This window comes from Eschscholzia californica, unplaced genomic scaffold (assembly GCF_041429995.1).
Source record: "Eschscholzia californica isolate CP2 unplaced genomic scaffold, dmEscCali1.0.p SCAF_3, whole genome shotgun sequence".
NCBI lineage: Eukaryota > Viridiplantae > Streptophyta > Magnoliopsida > Ranunculales > Papaveraceae > Eschscholzia > Eschscholzia californica.
Genome location: NW_028238420.1, coordinates 49,193,631 through 49,208,502, shown reverse-complemented (window position 1 = coordinate 49,208,502; position 14,872 = coordinate 49,193,631). Strand labels below are relative to the sequence as shown.

The 14,872-nt window shown below is 35.8% G+C and overlaps 3 protein-coding genes across 4 annotated transcripts; 1 reads left to right on the top strand and 2 right to left on the bottom strand.

Annotated features, from left to right (window-relative positions):
- The first annotated feature begins 676 nt into the window (after nt 1–676).
- On the top strand, nt 677–2,576 carry LOC147551260 (F-box protein At1g20360-like). 2 transcript variants are annotated; one of them, XM_086666300.1, is made up of 3 exons: nt 706–891; nt 1,310–1,369; nt 1,850–2,576. In XM_086666300.1, the coding sequence occupies exons 1-3, from the start codon at nt 801–803 to the stop codon at nt 2,443–2,445; spliced, it is 747 nt and encodes a 248-aa protein (XP_086522426.1). In that variant the 5' UTR covers nt 706–800; the 3' UTR covers nt 2,446–2,576. The 2 variants fall into 2 exon arrangements, with proteins under 2 accessions (XP_086522425.1, XP_086522426.1); XM_086666299.1 differs by having other exon boundaries at nt 677–891; nt 1,310–2,576.
- A 4,372-nt stretch (nt 2,577–6,948) lies between these two features.
- Nucleotides 6,949–9,202, bottom strand: LOC147551259 (uncharacterized). Its single transcript, XM_086672238.1, has 4 exons — nt 9,191–9,202; nt 8,740–9,096; nt 8,588–8,649; nt 6,949–7,130 (listed from the first exon to the last, which is right to left on the bottom strand). The coding sequence occupies exons 2-3, from the start codon at nt 9,088–9,090 to the stop codon at nt 8,614–8,616; spliced, it is 387 nt and encodes a 128-aa protein (XP_086528364.1). The 5' UTR covers nt 9,091–9,096; nt 9,191–9,202; the 3' UTR covers nt 6,949–7,130; nt 8,588–8,613.
- Nucleotides 9,203–9,443: 241 nt separating this feature from the next.
- Nucleotides 9,444–10,795, bottom strand: LOC147551258 (uncharacterized; the record flags this gene model as incomplete). Its single annotated transcript, XM_086668541.1, has 1 exon — nt 9,444–10,795. A coding segment is annotated over exon 1 (1,200 nt), but the record flags the coding sequence as incomplete, so codon positions are not given.
- Nucleotides 10,796–14,872: the final 4,077 nt, after the last annotated feature.

Genomic DNA, 14,872 nt, shown 5'->3' with positions numbered 1-14,872 from the left:
TAAATCTTTAATAGGAATATAAATCTTTCTTCTTTAACTTAAGAATAGAGGCCCAGCCTGAGCCCGGGTTGACCTGACCGTTTTCCGTACGGGCTAGTCCTGTACAGAACGGGTCCAACCGGGGTCGGTCTTGTACGGAACCGGTCCAATCGGGGTCGGTCCTGTACGGAACAGGCCCAACCCCAGGGTGGCCCGACCTTTTGAACACCACTATGCACGAACATAGTTTATAGAGAGGTGAGGGCTTTCGTTTTTGGGTTATTTTCCAAATAGCCTCTAACTTTGTGACCAGCTTCCTGCCTAGCCCCTAATTTTATCAAATATTCCCATATGACCCCTTTTTTCAGATACCGTTAGCACACCGTTAACTAGTCATCGCCTTTTCTCCTCCATCTCATCTTCTCTCTCTGCCACCTCATCGGCTCATCGTCTTCACCGGTGAGAGTCGCGAGCCAGCAAATTTTCCGGTCGACGACCTTCAAACATTAATTTTTTTTCTCTCTCATCTCTCTCTCTGTAAATTTTTTTTTCTTTCCTCTCTCTCTCTAGAACGGTGTGCTAACGGTAACTGAAAAAGGGATTGTATGAGAATATTTGATAAAATTAGGGGCTAGGCAGGAAGCAGGTCACAAAGTTAGGGGCTATTTGGGAAATAACCTTTTTCTTTTTTTTGTTTAGGAAGAGAGGTGAGGTGAGTCCGAGCCTCCGAGGTGAGGGGCTTGAGAAGCAAATAATCTTCGCACCACTACTGTCTTTCCTATACTCCGGTGGCATTACATAGCACGCTCACCGACGGCAGGATGACATTAAAACGCAACAACAACACTAATACTAGTAACCAAAAAAGCTGGAGTAGGAGGATGAGAAGTAGAATACTAGAAGGAGGAGAAGGTACTAATGAATCCATCATTCTCTTACTCTCTTTTACTTTTCATGTGTTTATTTATTGGAATAGACTCACTAGGGAATATGGGGGTTTGATTGTTTGTTTTCCAATGGGGTCTAGTCTAGGGTTAATTTTTGTTTCAATTGGTCAAAGAAGAATGGAGTATTGGTTTCTAGATTTCAATTCATTGTTTGTTTTACAAATCTTATAAACTTAATCTTTTGTCCCAAACCCTAAACAATAGCAATTGTGTGTTGGGCATCCTGATCATTTGATTATTGTGCTTTTTCATAGTTGCTTGCTGATTAAACTTTTTTAATTTAGGGTTTAGGGTTATACAAATATGGTAACTTTATCTAATTAACTCCCCGCTTTTATCTAGTTGGAGCTAGTATTTAAGTTTCTCTCAATCTCTCTGTGCAGATGATAACTGTATTATGTCAACAACAACGGGAATCGACAACCTTGACAACAATCTTCTTGGTGAGATTCTAATACGACTGCCTACAGAAACAATAGATGGGCTGAAATGTATCAACAAAAATTGGTATAACTTGATATCAGACCCCTTTTTTATAAATAAACACAATAGCCTCCGAACCATTCCTCGTAATTTTTTTTATGAACTTTCATCTCGTGGGCGTATCTCTCAAGTATCTATCGATCCCTCTTCGCCCAATCACCTTAGTGTAAACACCATATCTTTTGGCAAAAAATATGATTCAGCATACATTGATGATAGTTGTCATGGCCTTCTTTTGGTTCGGCTCAAAAGGTATGTATCAACAATGGATTCGTATTCGTGCATATCAACATTATGCATTATCAACCCTTTAACCAAGAAAAAAAAATTTATTCCATCTCGTTACAAGTCTAAATCTTGTAGCTACCGGTTAGTCTTTGGCCCAACTCCTTTATCCTCTCCGTATTACTATAATCAATACAGTGTGGTTTGCTTGGTAGAGTCAAGGGCGGCTTTTGAGTTTAAGATTTTCATGCCGGAGAGAAGGCGTTGGAGAGATTGCAATGAGTCTACGAGGATAAGCTTCGGTAATGGCTTGAAAGAAGACAAAATAACTCTTAATTCTGTTTGCTTTCGATGGATTATACATTGGTTAACTATAAATGGATATATTATTGCATTCAATTTGGATAAAGAAGAGAGTAGGATGATTAAAATACCGAAGAGTGTATTTGAAATGGTGGAAAGTAAGGATAATTGGTGGTTTTCTGCTTGGTTTGGAGTTGTAGAAGATGAACTTAATCTTGTTGTGACTACTCAAAAACATGAAATAGTAACTTGGGTACTCTGTGATTATGAAAACAACAAGTGGAAAATGAAGAGAAAGGATGTGATAAAGATGGGGAGTAATGCCGAAGTATCTATTCAACCCATGTTCTTTAACGGCGAGAAATTTTTATTAAATTTCAGAAGGTATATCTTTTCTGTGAAAAATAATTGGCAGGAATACGATATTCAAACTGGTGTTTTAAGATCTCTACATTCTGATGCTCCATGTTATAGTAAATCTCATATAAGTGCTCTCACTGAAGTTTAGAACAACAACCCAAGTGTGATTAGGAAATATTTATGAAATTGAGTATTTACTTTTTGTTGTAAAACGATTATGGTTATTTATCGTACTAAGACATATATTATTAAGTGAATATGAGCTTGCTAATTCTGTTATTTGGCTTGAAACAAGAAGTCTGAACTGTCGAAGTATCATTCAACTTCTCTGTTGGGACGATACGATATGTTTTGTTTGTCAATATTATTTATGTATCATAGTATTAGTTAGTGATGGAGATCCAATCCTTGAAAAGAATTATACTGTTTCTTACCCTCATGAAAATTAGAGCAGTTGTTCAATTTCTTGTAGATAGTGAAAGTGATGGTGAGGTTTATCATGAGTGAAACTTGGATTCTATTAATGTTTTTGAATTATACTCCGAGATATGAATTCTAAGAACAATCTAATATGCAAAATAGTTAATGTTTAAGATTGAATGGCGTAATATATCTATTTTTTTGCTAGGTTGGCACTTTTAGCTAGGGGCAGAAATCGGGTCGGACGGTCCGTTTTTATATCATTTGTCCGTATGGCGGGTTATTTTAAAAAACTTAGTGTCCAAGATCCGTCCAAATTTTTCGGATTTTTCAGATATCGGGCAGTCGTGTATCGTGTTTCACCCAGAATAGAATTTCAAAATAAATCGACTCAAAGATAGAGATATTTCCATTTTTATGTCTATCAAAATTTTATTCATTGGGTTTCACTATTCAAGGAAAAGGCACCTTGGATGTCATGTAGCACTTCAAACCCCAAACCGATCTGCATATTTCACGGAGTCGGTCAATTGAACCCGCCTTCATCAGACACATGTGAGCTTTCACATACTCAGAGGTTCATGTCGGATTTCGAGTCCTCGAATTTTTTTTCCAACCCTACTATTAATCCCGAGGAGCTAATGCCAATAGCAGGTTTAAGTTAATGTGGTTTTGTTTAGGAGTGCCTATCAGGGTCAGGGACGAAATTTTCTTGATTCTATGCAAAATTTTAAGTGGGTGTCCAAATATTATGATATGCTAACAAAATATATTACGTCCAAAATAATTAGTAACAAAAAATTGAAATAATTTCGCTCCAACAAAGTGATTTTCAACTTTGTGGAAAATAGTATTGAAAACGTTCTAAGGTTTAGAACAAAAATTATTATTAAAGAGATATATACGGAAGAGAAAGAGCATAAACCTATGAATAATTTGGAATTAAAAAAAAAGTTATTTAGAATACAAAATATTAAGCTAAATGAGAAATCAGATAGAAAGGAAGGGTTGAATAAGAACCTAAACAAAAGGTCAAACTTGAGGGACATAAAAGAAATTGAACCAAAACAATTCAACAAACAATTGATCCTGGAACTACATGGGCCTATCGTCGGCCCACAGGAGAGAGGGTCTGTGAGGCCACACCAGTGGCAACCCCTCACCTAGGGATGGGAAACAAACCGGATGGGTAGTCCACGATTTTACTTACTCTTCCTGTCTCAGCGGAAAGGATAAATTGAGAATTTGTCCGCTCGGACATCCGGACAAATCGACCGTGCACTTGACAAAGTTTGGTTGTTCGTTGCCTGTCTGTACCCACCGAAATTGTCGCGCAATCCGAGTACCGGAACGAGCAGACTCAGACACAATGTTATCTTTTTTTTTTTTTGCTTGAGTTCCACAAAAGATACTCATTAAAATTTCACCCAAGCAAAGTCTATAAAACGTAATCCCACACTGTAAACTCTTTGAGATGAAAGGGATACAGAGCTTTGTAAATAAGAAACGTAATTTTTCCATGCATACATGTGTAAGTGTGTAGTCTAAATGCTATTATACTTTGACTATAACCATCTATATACGATTAGAATGTCTATGTAAGTCGAAAATATCAATCGGGTCGGGCTTGACCGGAATGTCGGTTAAAGCCTTTTGTCCGTGTCCGTCCAACCAAATTTGGCGGTCCGGGCAGCTAGTGTTGGTCTTGAACACCGGACGCCCACGGTCACATTGGGCTCGGGCGAATAGTGGTCAAATCCGGACTCGCGGGCCTTTTTCCCACCCCTAACGCCTCACGGCCTCACCTACGCCACAAATAATTGTCAAGAATACGATATTCAAACTGGTGTTTCAAGATCTCTGCATTCTAATGCTCCTGATTTCAGTACTTCTCATATAAGCACTCTCACTGAGTTTAGAGCAACAACCAAAGTTTGGTTAGGAAATATTTATGAAGTTGAGTATTTACTTTTCGTTGTAAAATATTTAATGCTTATTTATCCTATTGAGGTATATTATGAAGTGCATATAAGTTTGCTAATTCTGTTATTTGGTTTGAAACGAGAAGTCTAAACTGTGGAAGTATGGTATCATTCAACTCCTGCGTTGAGTGGATACAATATTTTTGAGGTATCACACAATTTATGGCTCTTAGTCTATGACCAACCTCCATTTTATTTTATTTTATTTTTTGTTGAAAGGCCTCCATTTTATTTGGCTCGGAGTCTATCACTGGACTTCTTTGTCAAACCATTATTTATGTATCATAATACTAGTGATGAAGATCCAGTCCTTGAAAAGAATAGTACTGCTTCTTACCCTCATTAAAGGGAAGGAAAACTAGAGTTGTTCAATCTATTTATGTTTTTGAATTACATTCGGCGATATTAAATTTTTTTTTCTAGAATTACATTTCGGGATGGCTTAGTGGATATTAAGTTATATTTCATGATTTTTGTAAAATTAGTAAAATTCATGTGTACATAATAGGAACTGTAAGGCCAACAACTGGTAGTCCAGTTGCAGGGCCGTGGCCGACAATTGAGAGGTCCAGTGCCAAATTTTTTTATCAGGGCCCATGTAAAAAAGGTATATGCATGGAATCGTTATATAATCGACCTAACATTTTTTCATTTTCTTATTTGTTGAGATTATTGTTTCCTCCCAGCATTTTATAGAATCTAAAAAAAATAAAATAAATTTTCAAATAAAAACGTAACATCTGTGTTTTTCATTCACTTGCATGAAAGTAATTGGATGAGAAGATTAATTTTTTTCATTAAAAGAAAATACCTTTCTTACGAGATATTGAGATGTTAGTGTTTGAAAATTTGATGAGAAGATTAAACTCTAACTTTGTCCACGAGGAGTATCCAAAATTAGAGTTTATTTTGTGTTTCGCCACAAAAACTAAAATTAGAATTTAGAATAACAAATTTTATAGAAAGGAATTAGACTGAGAGATAGAGAAAAAAAAAATATGGCGAAAAATATTGTAATGTGATGGAGACCATCAAGACGGGCCTCACGACCGAACTAGTTAGAGGGCCTCATGGCCGAGTCCATTAGGAGTTTCCATGTTTTAGTATTTCCTACTAAGTCTAAGTTTAGAAGTTTCTATGTTTGAGTATCTTTGATATTTAGGAATCCTAGTTTGAGTCTATCTAGAAGTTTCTCAGTTCCTATAAAAGGAAGTCAGGTCTGTCCTTGTTATTTAGATCAGAGAATATTATGAATCAAGTTTATTGTTAATCAAGTTTATCGTTTTATCGCTTTTATCGTTATTTCATCAGCTTTATTTCATTAGTTTAGTTTAATAACAATGGTGGATTCCATTACTTTTACGCTTCCGCAACAATCGACATCATAATGACAACCTTCATTTTAATGCAATCAACTATTTCAACAAACACATAATTATTATATTAAAATAAACATTTTTTTTTGTTGAAAACTACTATAATGAACATCGTATTCAAACTATTAGTTTTGTATGATAAGTGAGTTTAGTAAGCTATTACAAAAAATTAAACCATTGTGGGTTCAACGCTGGTTGCCTTGGTATAACTCTCCTTCCTCATCCACTGAGCTAACAGACATTTCGTGATGGGAAATTACGTTTGCTAATTGTTAACGTATAACTATTATTATAAAAAAGAAAAACAAAGTGGGCCCTTGTGGTGGGGGGCCCTGTGCGGGCGCACGGCCCGCACTCCCCCATCTATGGGTCTGCCCAGTTGGTCAGTGCATCTACTCCATAATGCAGAGGTCACAGGTTTGATCACGTGGAAGTACAAATTCAGGAATATCACTACAAAAATCGCGAATATTGCCGACGGTAAAAAAGCGTCGGCATCATATAAATTTCGTCGGCATAGCTCACTGCCGACGACAACAAAATGGTCGGCAATGTAAGCGTCACGAAAACTATCCGCGACGAACCTCTCGACGAAAATGAAGCGTCGGCAAACTTTCTGCCGACGGTTTTTGTAAATAAAACACCGTCGGCAGTAAGAAAGATAATTTCGCGGGAACACCATTTCCCGCGAGTTTCTTAACATATGCCGACGGTTTGTGTTCCAAAAAGTCGTCGGCAAGTGTTGCTTTTACCGACGGTTTAGACTCCGTCGGCAATAGTTTTTTTTTTTTTTTTTGAAATCTAATTTCTGTACCCGCTGCTGCACCTGGTAATCCATAAAATGCAGCAGCATAATGAATATTAACCTGCATAACTATAAAACGTCTAATGCACATTGAAGAACAAGTCATATGTTTCATAATAGCCATTGTCTAACGAAAACAAAATCATGAAGGATTTGAAGATTCAAAATTACAAAACTAGTTTAGGAACAATGAACTTATAATAATCAGATCTTCAACAAGTATCTTATCACCTCTGAAACACCAACAAACCTGCACAAAGAAACAACCGAGCAAACGATATTCAAACTCAATGCTTGGAACTCAATTTTAATTTTTTAAGTAGGTGTAACTTGTTACAATGCTAGTACTGCTCCAAGCATTAAGGGTTGAAGTACTAAATGAGAAGATTGTGTACTTTTTCCATGGGTAACTCATCAAAGGATTAAAGCAAAACTAGTTTCATGATACTATATGTTAACTAAATGAGTAGCTTATATTGAAACAAAACTTAACGAAATTATGCAAGAACACAACTAAAACTACGGATGTCACGATTCAATCTGCAGTAATCGATCCAAATTGCAAATTGTTAATAATACTGAGAGGTGGTACTTCATTGTACCTGGAATCTCTCAGCAGCTTGAGGATCATTAGGATTTTTATGAGGATGAACTTGCCTTGCCTGCAGGAAAACATAATCTCTCTAGTTAGACACTTAAGAAAACCAGAATAAACTTAGAATTTATAACAAATTAAAATCCTGATCTAAACTCAATCAAAATCAGTAAAGAATAAAGAATCACAGTGAAATCAAACCAAAATCAAACACCAAACAGAATTATCGGTCAGGAAAAAAAAACAATTGAAATCTCAAACTCAAACTGTTTCAAATCAAATTAACAAGTTCAATTGGTGATTTAGTACTAGATGATTAGATTCTACATACATGTATAGAAATCTTCAGAACAAAAGGCAAAACACATATAAAAGATAAAACAAGAACGATCAATTATCACAACTAGATGAAATAAAAATGAATCAGAGTGAAAATCACTACTAGTAAGTAATTAGTTAAATTTAATTGAAGTAAACAACCTATGTCACATGGAAAGCATAATGGTAATGGTGCCTAGTATTGTCAGTAGTGGTATAGTATTCCTATTTTCATCGGGTCCCAAGTTTAGTTATATTCAGATTAAGTAGTAAAGAGTTAAAAGTCGTAATAGGAAACTAACATCCTTCTTATCAACAACCTATGTCACATGGAAAGCATAATGGTAATGGTGGTACTAATATCAAACAAGTTTGGGGCATAAGTTAAAAAAGAACACCAGAAGGAGGTATCAAATATAACACCCTAAAAACCTCAAAATGGGAATACGAGACTCATATAGTCGTATGCTTCATCGAAGCAATAACATAATTAATATTTTATATCTTACAAAACTGAGTCATAATTGGGTCTTTAAACATAAAAGATGTGAAATGTTAGGTTATGGTTTTAACATGACATATCATCACAAAGATATACATACAGAATTATACCCATTTAAGTGACTGCATATTCAAATATCATCTATAAGTATCTCTAGCATATTCAAATTCGACACCAAACACACGTGTAGCAATAAACAGTCCGGTCTTTCATCGTACTTATATCAATGTGATGTAGAAAAAACTCAAACAAATTAAATGAAAAATAAATGTAAGATGCATAAAGTATTTACCTTGAACAAAAGTAATCACATCCAAGCTAAATCTGAGAAGAAGTTGTGCGCGTATATTGCCCCTATCCAAACAAAATACAAGAAATCATCAAAATAATTTAAAACAGCTACATACAAAGCTAACATATATGAGATCAATAAGTTAAATTTACCTCTGATGACGAACTAGCTCCCTGTGATCGCATGAAATTCATGACCTGTGTCATTTGTGCTTTCAGAGAAGATACCTCTGATGTGACATTACAAAGCTTCTCTTTTAACTCAGCATTCTCCTCTCTTAACTCAACATTTTGTTCCTTAATATTGGACAGTTCTTGCTCTATTTTCTTATTAGTTGTTGAAGATTGTCGAGGAAAGAGGTCCTTCGGCTTCACATGAGGCATAAGTCGAATTCTACCACTTCGCTCTGGTCCCATGACTTGGGCAAAGATGTCATTAGGACCGGGCAAGTCCTCAAATTCTCCATCAGCATTCTGGGTCGCAATCTCCTTTCTTTGCTCCATATCTTTCTGCAAATAGAATAAACTTGATCAATGTCTATATATTTATCTACATAATCATTATGAACAAAAAAACATAATCGCATGAGATGTAAATTATTACTAGCAGCTCGACTGCATTAGGGTCTACTCCTTTGTCTTTACTTGTATATGCTTTTTCAAAGAGATCGACGCGAGTAGGCTCTCTTTCATTTTCTTGTCGGAACTGTAACAATCAACACACACAAAACAATAATTAAGAAGTTCAAAACAAAAACAAAAATCATAAATACAAGGTTTACCTCATGAGAAACTTGTGCTAGGGATTTCGACCCAAGATGGTGATTAAGTTTCAGAGCAGCTCTATTTCTAGCATCATAAGTGTCTATCCCTTCTTCCCACAATTCTTTGAGTTCATCGATCAAAGGCCTCAAGTACACGTCTATGTCGTTTCCTGGACTATGAGGTCCGGGTATAAGCAATGAGAGCATCATATAAGGCTGTTTCATGCACAACCACGGTGGTAAATTGTAAGGAACAAGTACTACTGGCCACGTGCTGTGCGAAATGCTCATTGTTCGGAAGGGATTGAAGCCATCACTTGCCAAACCCAATCTCACATTTCTTGAATCTGCAGCAAATGTCGGATTCTTAACATCAAAATCTTTCCAAGCTTCAGAATCTGCAGGATGCCTTAACACCCCATCTTTTTCACGAACTTCATCATGCCATCTCATATCCGTTGCACTGTTTGATGACATGTACAATCGTTGTAATCTTGGTTTCAAGGGAAAGTGACGAAGAATCTTGGCAGGTGTCTTTTTATTCTCATCTTTATAGCGAGACTCACCACACCTGGTGCACTTTTCAAGCCCAGAATTTTCTTTATAATACAACATACAATCGTTCGGGCATGCATCGATTTTAACATAAGTCAATCCCAAATCTGAAATCAACTTTTTGCACTGGGAAAAATTCTCAGGCAATGTACACCCATCAGGTAGGGCATCTCTTAGCAACTGGAGCAATAACTTGAATGACTTGTCACTCCACCCTCCAATGCATTTATAGTTCCAAAGCTTTAGAAAGAATGACAACATTGTCATCTTATCACAACCAGGGTATAACTGTTTCTTGGTTTGTTCTAACAATCTGGCAAACTTGTCACTTGAAGAATTTTCGTTTTCTACCCCATCTGGTGCACCATCTGTATCTCCGCCGATGTCATAAACTCCACAAATGTCTCGCACCATGCCTTCTAGGTCTTCATCATCGTCGTCATCTTCTAATACTTGTTCATTTGTAGCCTCAACGGATGCGTGCATACGACCAGTTGTAGGTATATCTTCTCCATGACAAAACCAAGTTTGGTAGTTTCTCATCATCCCATTCCAAAGCAAATGTCCCTCAACTGTTTCTCTATCAACATACTTAGTATTTAAACATTTAACACATGGACATTTTATGTGGTTTTCTTCAGTGACTACTCCATGACGAAACGCATAATCCAAGAAAGCAATGACACCATCGTGATATTTTTTTGTTCTTCTGTCAGATTTCAGCCAAGACTTGTCCATGAAAGCTAACTTCTTAACATAATAGAATCAAGGTAAATTTCAGAAACTAGTATGCAATCAAATTGATGAAATACCTAGAATAATAAGCTCACATAGACACCAAATAAGCCAGACTACTAAATTAACAAGTATGCCCAAATAGCCAGGTCAGATTAATTTGAAGTTAAAGTAGGAACAAAACCAGAATAATCAAAACTAAGAATATCAAATACTAATAAAAGAGTTTAAGAAGTTAAATCTAGGAACTATAAAACAAAATTGGGCAAATACTACTAATATTTTCAGACCTTCATTGCTAACACTTAAAACTTTAATCAGCTCTGAATCATAAATTTATGTTCCAGATTTAACTCATATCAAGACAAAAAAATTCATAGTATAAAATGAACTCATATCAAGACAAAACATTAAATATACTTATATATATAATTAAGACAAGTTGGAGAATTCTACTACAGTAATCTTATGATTTCATTTAAGGAAAATGACTACTACTAGTATTATGCTAGTAATTAAATTTCCCTGAAAGTACACCTAATCTTTTACTCCTAAATAGTAGTACTAGTAATTCTATTCATGAAATCAGTACTAATATCAAAACGTCCCTAAAACTTCATACGTCATGATTTACAAAATTGAACTCAAAATTGAAGAATATGAGCAGAGAATCCTAATAAGATCCGTAAATTATAAAAGAAGAAGAATCAGAGTCTCCTTATTCTTCCAGATCAGAATTAAAAATAAACTGAAAAGAATAAGTAGTTACCGTTTGTTGGGCAAAATTAAATTGATAAACTCAAAAGAGAAACCACAGAGCATCAATTTTAGTGATCAAAACAATAACCAGATACAATTATTCCTTTTATAATTGGGCAAAATCTACAAACCCTAACAGCAAAATTTGTCAATTCCAACAAAATCAGCAACTTAGAAGTTTTAGCAAACATTCAATTTGAGGTAGGCAACAAGAATTACTAACCAGTCATAAAACTGAACTGAAGTTATAGCAACCATTCAATTTGAGGTAGGCAACAAAATTTGTCACACTAGAAACAGGACTTATTAGAAACCCTAACATAGGGTTTCATAAGTTTAGATGGAGATGACTACAAATTGCAAATGAGTCTTTGTAAAGAGGGGTTTTGGGTTGAAGAAATTACCCAATCTAAACTTAAAACCCTAGATCAAGGGTTTTGGGTAAAGCTTTAGATTACCCAAACTAAACTTAAAACCCTTAATTAAATATGAACAAGTATGAGTAAAATTAAATTGATAAACTCAAATCCAGTTTCAATATGCAAAAATCCAGCTTAAATCATGGATATGTAGAGAGATGTATACCTGTGAAGTTGAGGCGCGGTGGCTGTGAACTTCCGCCACTAAACAGACTCCAAGACTCCAAGAGAAGAACAAATCTTCTCCTCAACAAGAAGAACAAATCGAACAGAGAGAAGAAGAGGCGATGGAAGTTTTCGGCCAAAGACTCCAAGAGAGAAAAAACGAACCCAGAGAAGAAGAGGCTTTTTCTTTTTCTTTTTCTTTTTAAGAGATACTACCGACGAGAAGAATAAAGGTCGTCGGCCACGGTCAACTAGGGTCAAACCACTATCGATTTCTACCGACGAAAATTAAGAAAACCGTCGGCCAAGGTCAAACACTATCGACGCGTACCAGAATTCCGTCGGGAAAAGATTTCGCGGGAAGAAAAAAAATATGTGCGCCAAATTACCACCGACGGATTATAGAAAACCGTCGAGCCAAATTTTGGCGGAATTTTTTTTATTTTGAGCGCCAATATAGTCCACGAAAAAATAAATATCCCGCCAAATATATGCCGACGAAAAAGAAGTGCGTCGGCAAGCTTAAAAATACGGAATTTCCCGGGACGACCTATGCCGACGCAAGTTTGTAAAAATCGTCGGCGAAAGTCCAATACTGCCGACGACTTTTCCTAAAACCGTCGGTGATTATTTTATCGCGACACATTTACATTTTTCCGTCGGTAAAGTCCGTCGGCAATATTCGCAATTTTTGTAGTGTATTGAACTTGGTATAAAATAAAGTACTAGTATTTCAACCGTTATCGTACTTATCACATCGTATCGATGTGCCTTTGTAATGACCATTGTAGTCAATATTTGCAAAAAATTATGAGAATAATTTAATATTTAAAAATAATTAATAAATTAAAATTGAATGCAATATATATATATATATATATATATTTAAGGAATATATCTATTTTTAGCTAGTTTCTAAAGATAGAGAGGGGCTTTTAACCTGGAGGAGCTGCGACAATAATATGTCGATGTGGTTACTAAGTTGAAACAAAATTCCGTTCAAAACGAATTCGCGATTTAAACGAACTGTATTTAAAGTGGTGAGGGCTTAAGAAACAAATTATCTTCACCACCACTTCGGACCACTAGCACCACCACTACTATCGCTTCTCTCTTTCCCTCTCCTTTCTCTATTCCGACAAATGAGAGCCTTTGCTGGAAGTGATCTGGTTTGGAACTTGGAAGTTCCTCTAAACCTGACATCCAATTTGGTTTGAGCCTTCCCTCAAAACCATATTGCAGCCTGCTTTAGGATATTCCCCTAAACTAGGCATCTAATTTGGTTTGGGGCTTCCACCAAATCAAATCCATTGGTCTTGCAAATTCTTTGCTTCATCCAATCAGAGAGAGATAGGGAAGTGAAGGAGAACGAGATAGAGGAGGGAGGAAGAATGACAGAGGGAAGGGAACGAGAGAAAGGAGATAGATAAATAGATGAAAGGGTTACAGTGCTACCAAGATATAATAGAAAACAACATTCGTCGGTAAAACTGATATGTTCCAAATCATATCGGTAGCTTGATATCGATCTTTAATGCAATATATCGGACTGGTACCTCCCATAGGTTACCTTTATGAAGTTATTTGTTTGTCAAGACTAATACCACTTTGTTGAAAGAAAAACTTAAAACTAGGGGAAGTTTTTCATACCTTTCAGTGAGTGATTATTCTGTTTTTATAGTTTTATTTGGACTAAAGTAAGAGTGTGGATTTTTTTTTCTTTTTCATGATTTCTATTTTAAAACATTAATAACAAATTTCAATAATTTGAATATGATATTAGAGGAATATAATTATTTGGTTTCGAGATGTTTCCACCAACAAATTTTTTTTAGTCATGAGCTAGTGTGTGTGGTTAATAGAAGAATTCCTAGATTTTGGGGGAGTGGTGAAAGATTTTAAGTAAAGTATTTTTTTGTCAGTTTGACCAATATTGACTTAGTGGTAAGTGCGGGAGAAGTTTGACTCGGTCTAGAATAATTGACCAAGTCTACCCAAATGTAAGTGTGAGCTATAAAAATGGCAAGTTACAGCAATAGACAAAGTAAAAATGACAAGTGTATATAAAATTAACAAGGATAATTTTATCGGCAATGCCCAAATTTGTTAAAGGTAATGTGTTTTTCATCCGAGACTTGGTCAAAACAATATGACCATAATTCTTTAACGGCAGTGCCTACAATAATCAAATTTGAGGGTTATCTTCGCCCAAGTTTTCATTTTCTCTCTTTTCAAAATAAGAAACTAAATCACGCCTTAGATGTCAAACCCAAATCCCTAAACCCTAGCTTCATCTCACCGAATATATCAAAGTCACTGGTCACCAGCGACCTTTGAAAAGCACCAGCTCATTGTGTTCGTATCCTTAAACTCTAAGTGCAAGTGATACCATATTTGTTAGATACCACCATGGATGAAAAAAGTTCAAAAAATATTGGAGATACGTCAAAAGACTACACCAAAACTATTTCTAAACAAAATTATATTTCTAAAGCGGTATGTGAGCATTCCCTAATACTTTAATTTATGTTTGAAGAATTAAATCTCAGCAGTGATTAAAAAAAAAATTGACGCCCTTGAAATCAGTCTGGTGCGACCGAGTTTCGTGTATAGATCATGGTTTGACCAGACCATTTTCGACCGAACACTACAAAAAATAGGCTTATTAGGGACACACGTTTTTCTCATTGGTCCCTAATAACTAACAATAGGGACTTTTTATGATGGTTAGTCCCCAATAGTAGACTATTGACGAAAAAAATGGATCAACAATTTTACGAACGCGGGAATTTGTGGCGCAAAAATTTTGCGCCAAAATTCTTTCTAAAAATTACATTTTTGTCCCACAATTCCCCCCACGTCTTAACCCTAACAGTTAGAGAGAGGATA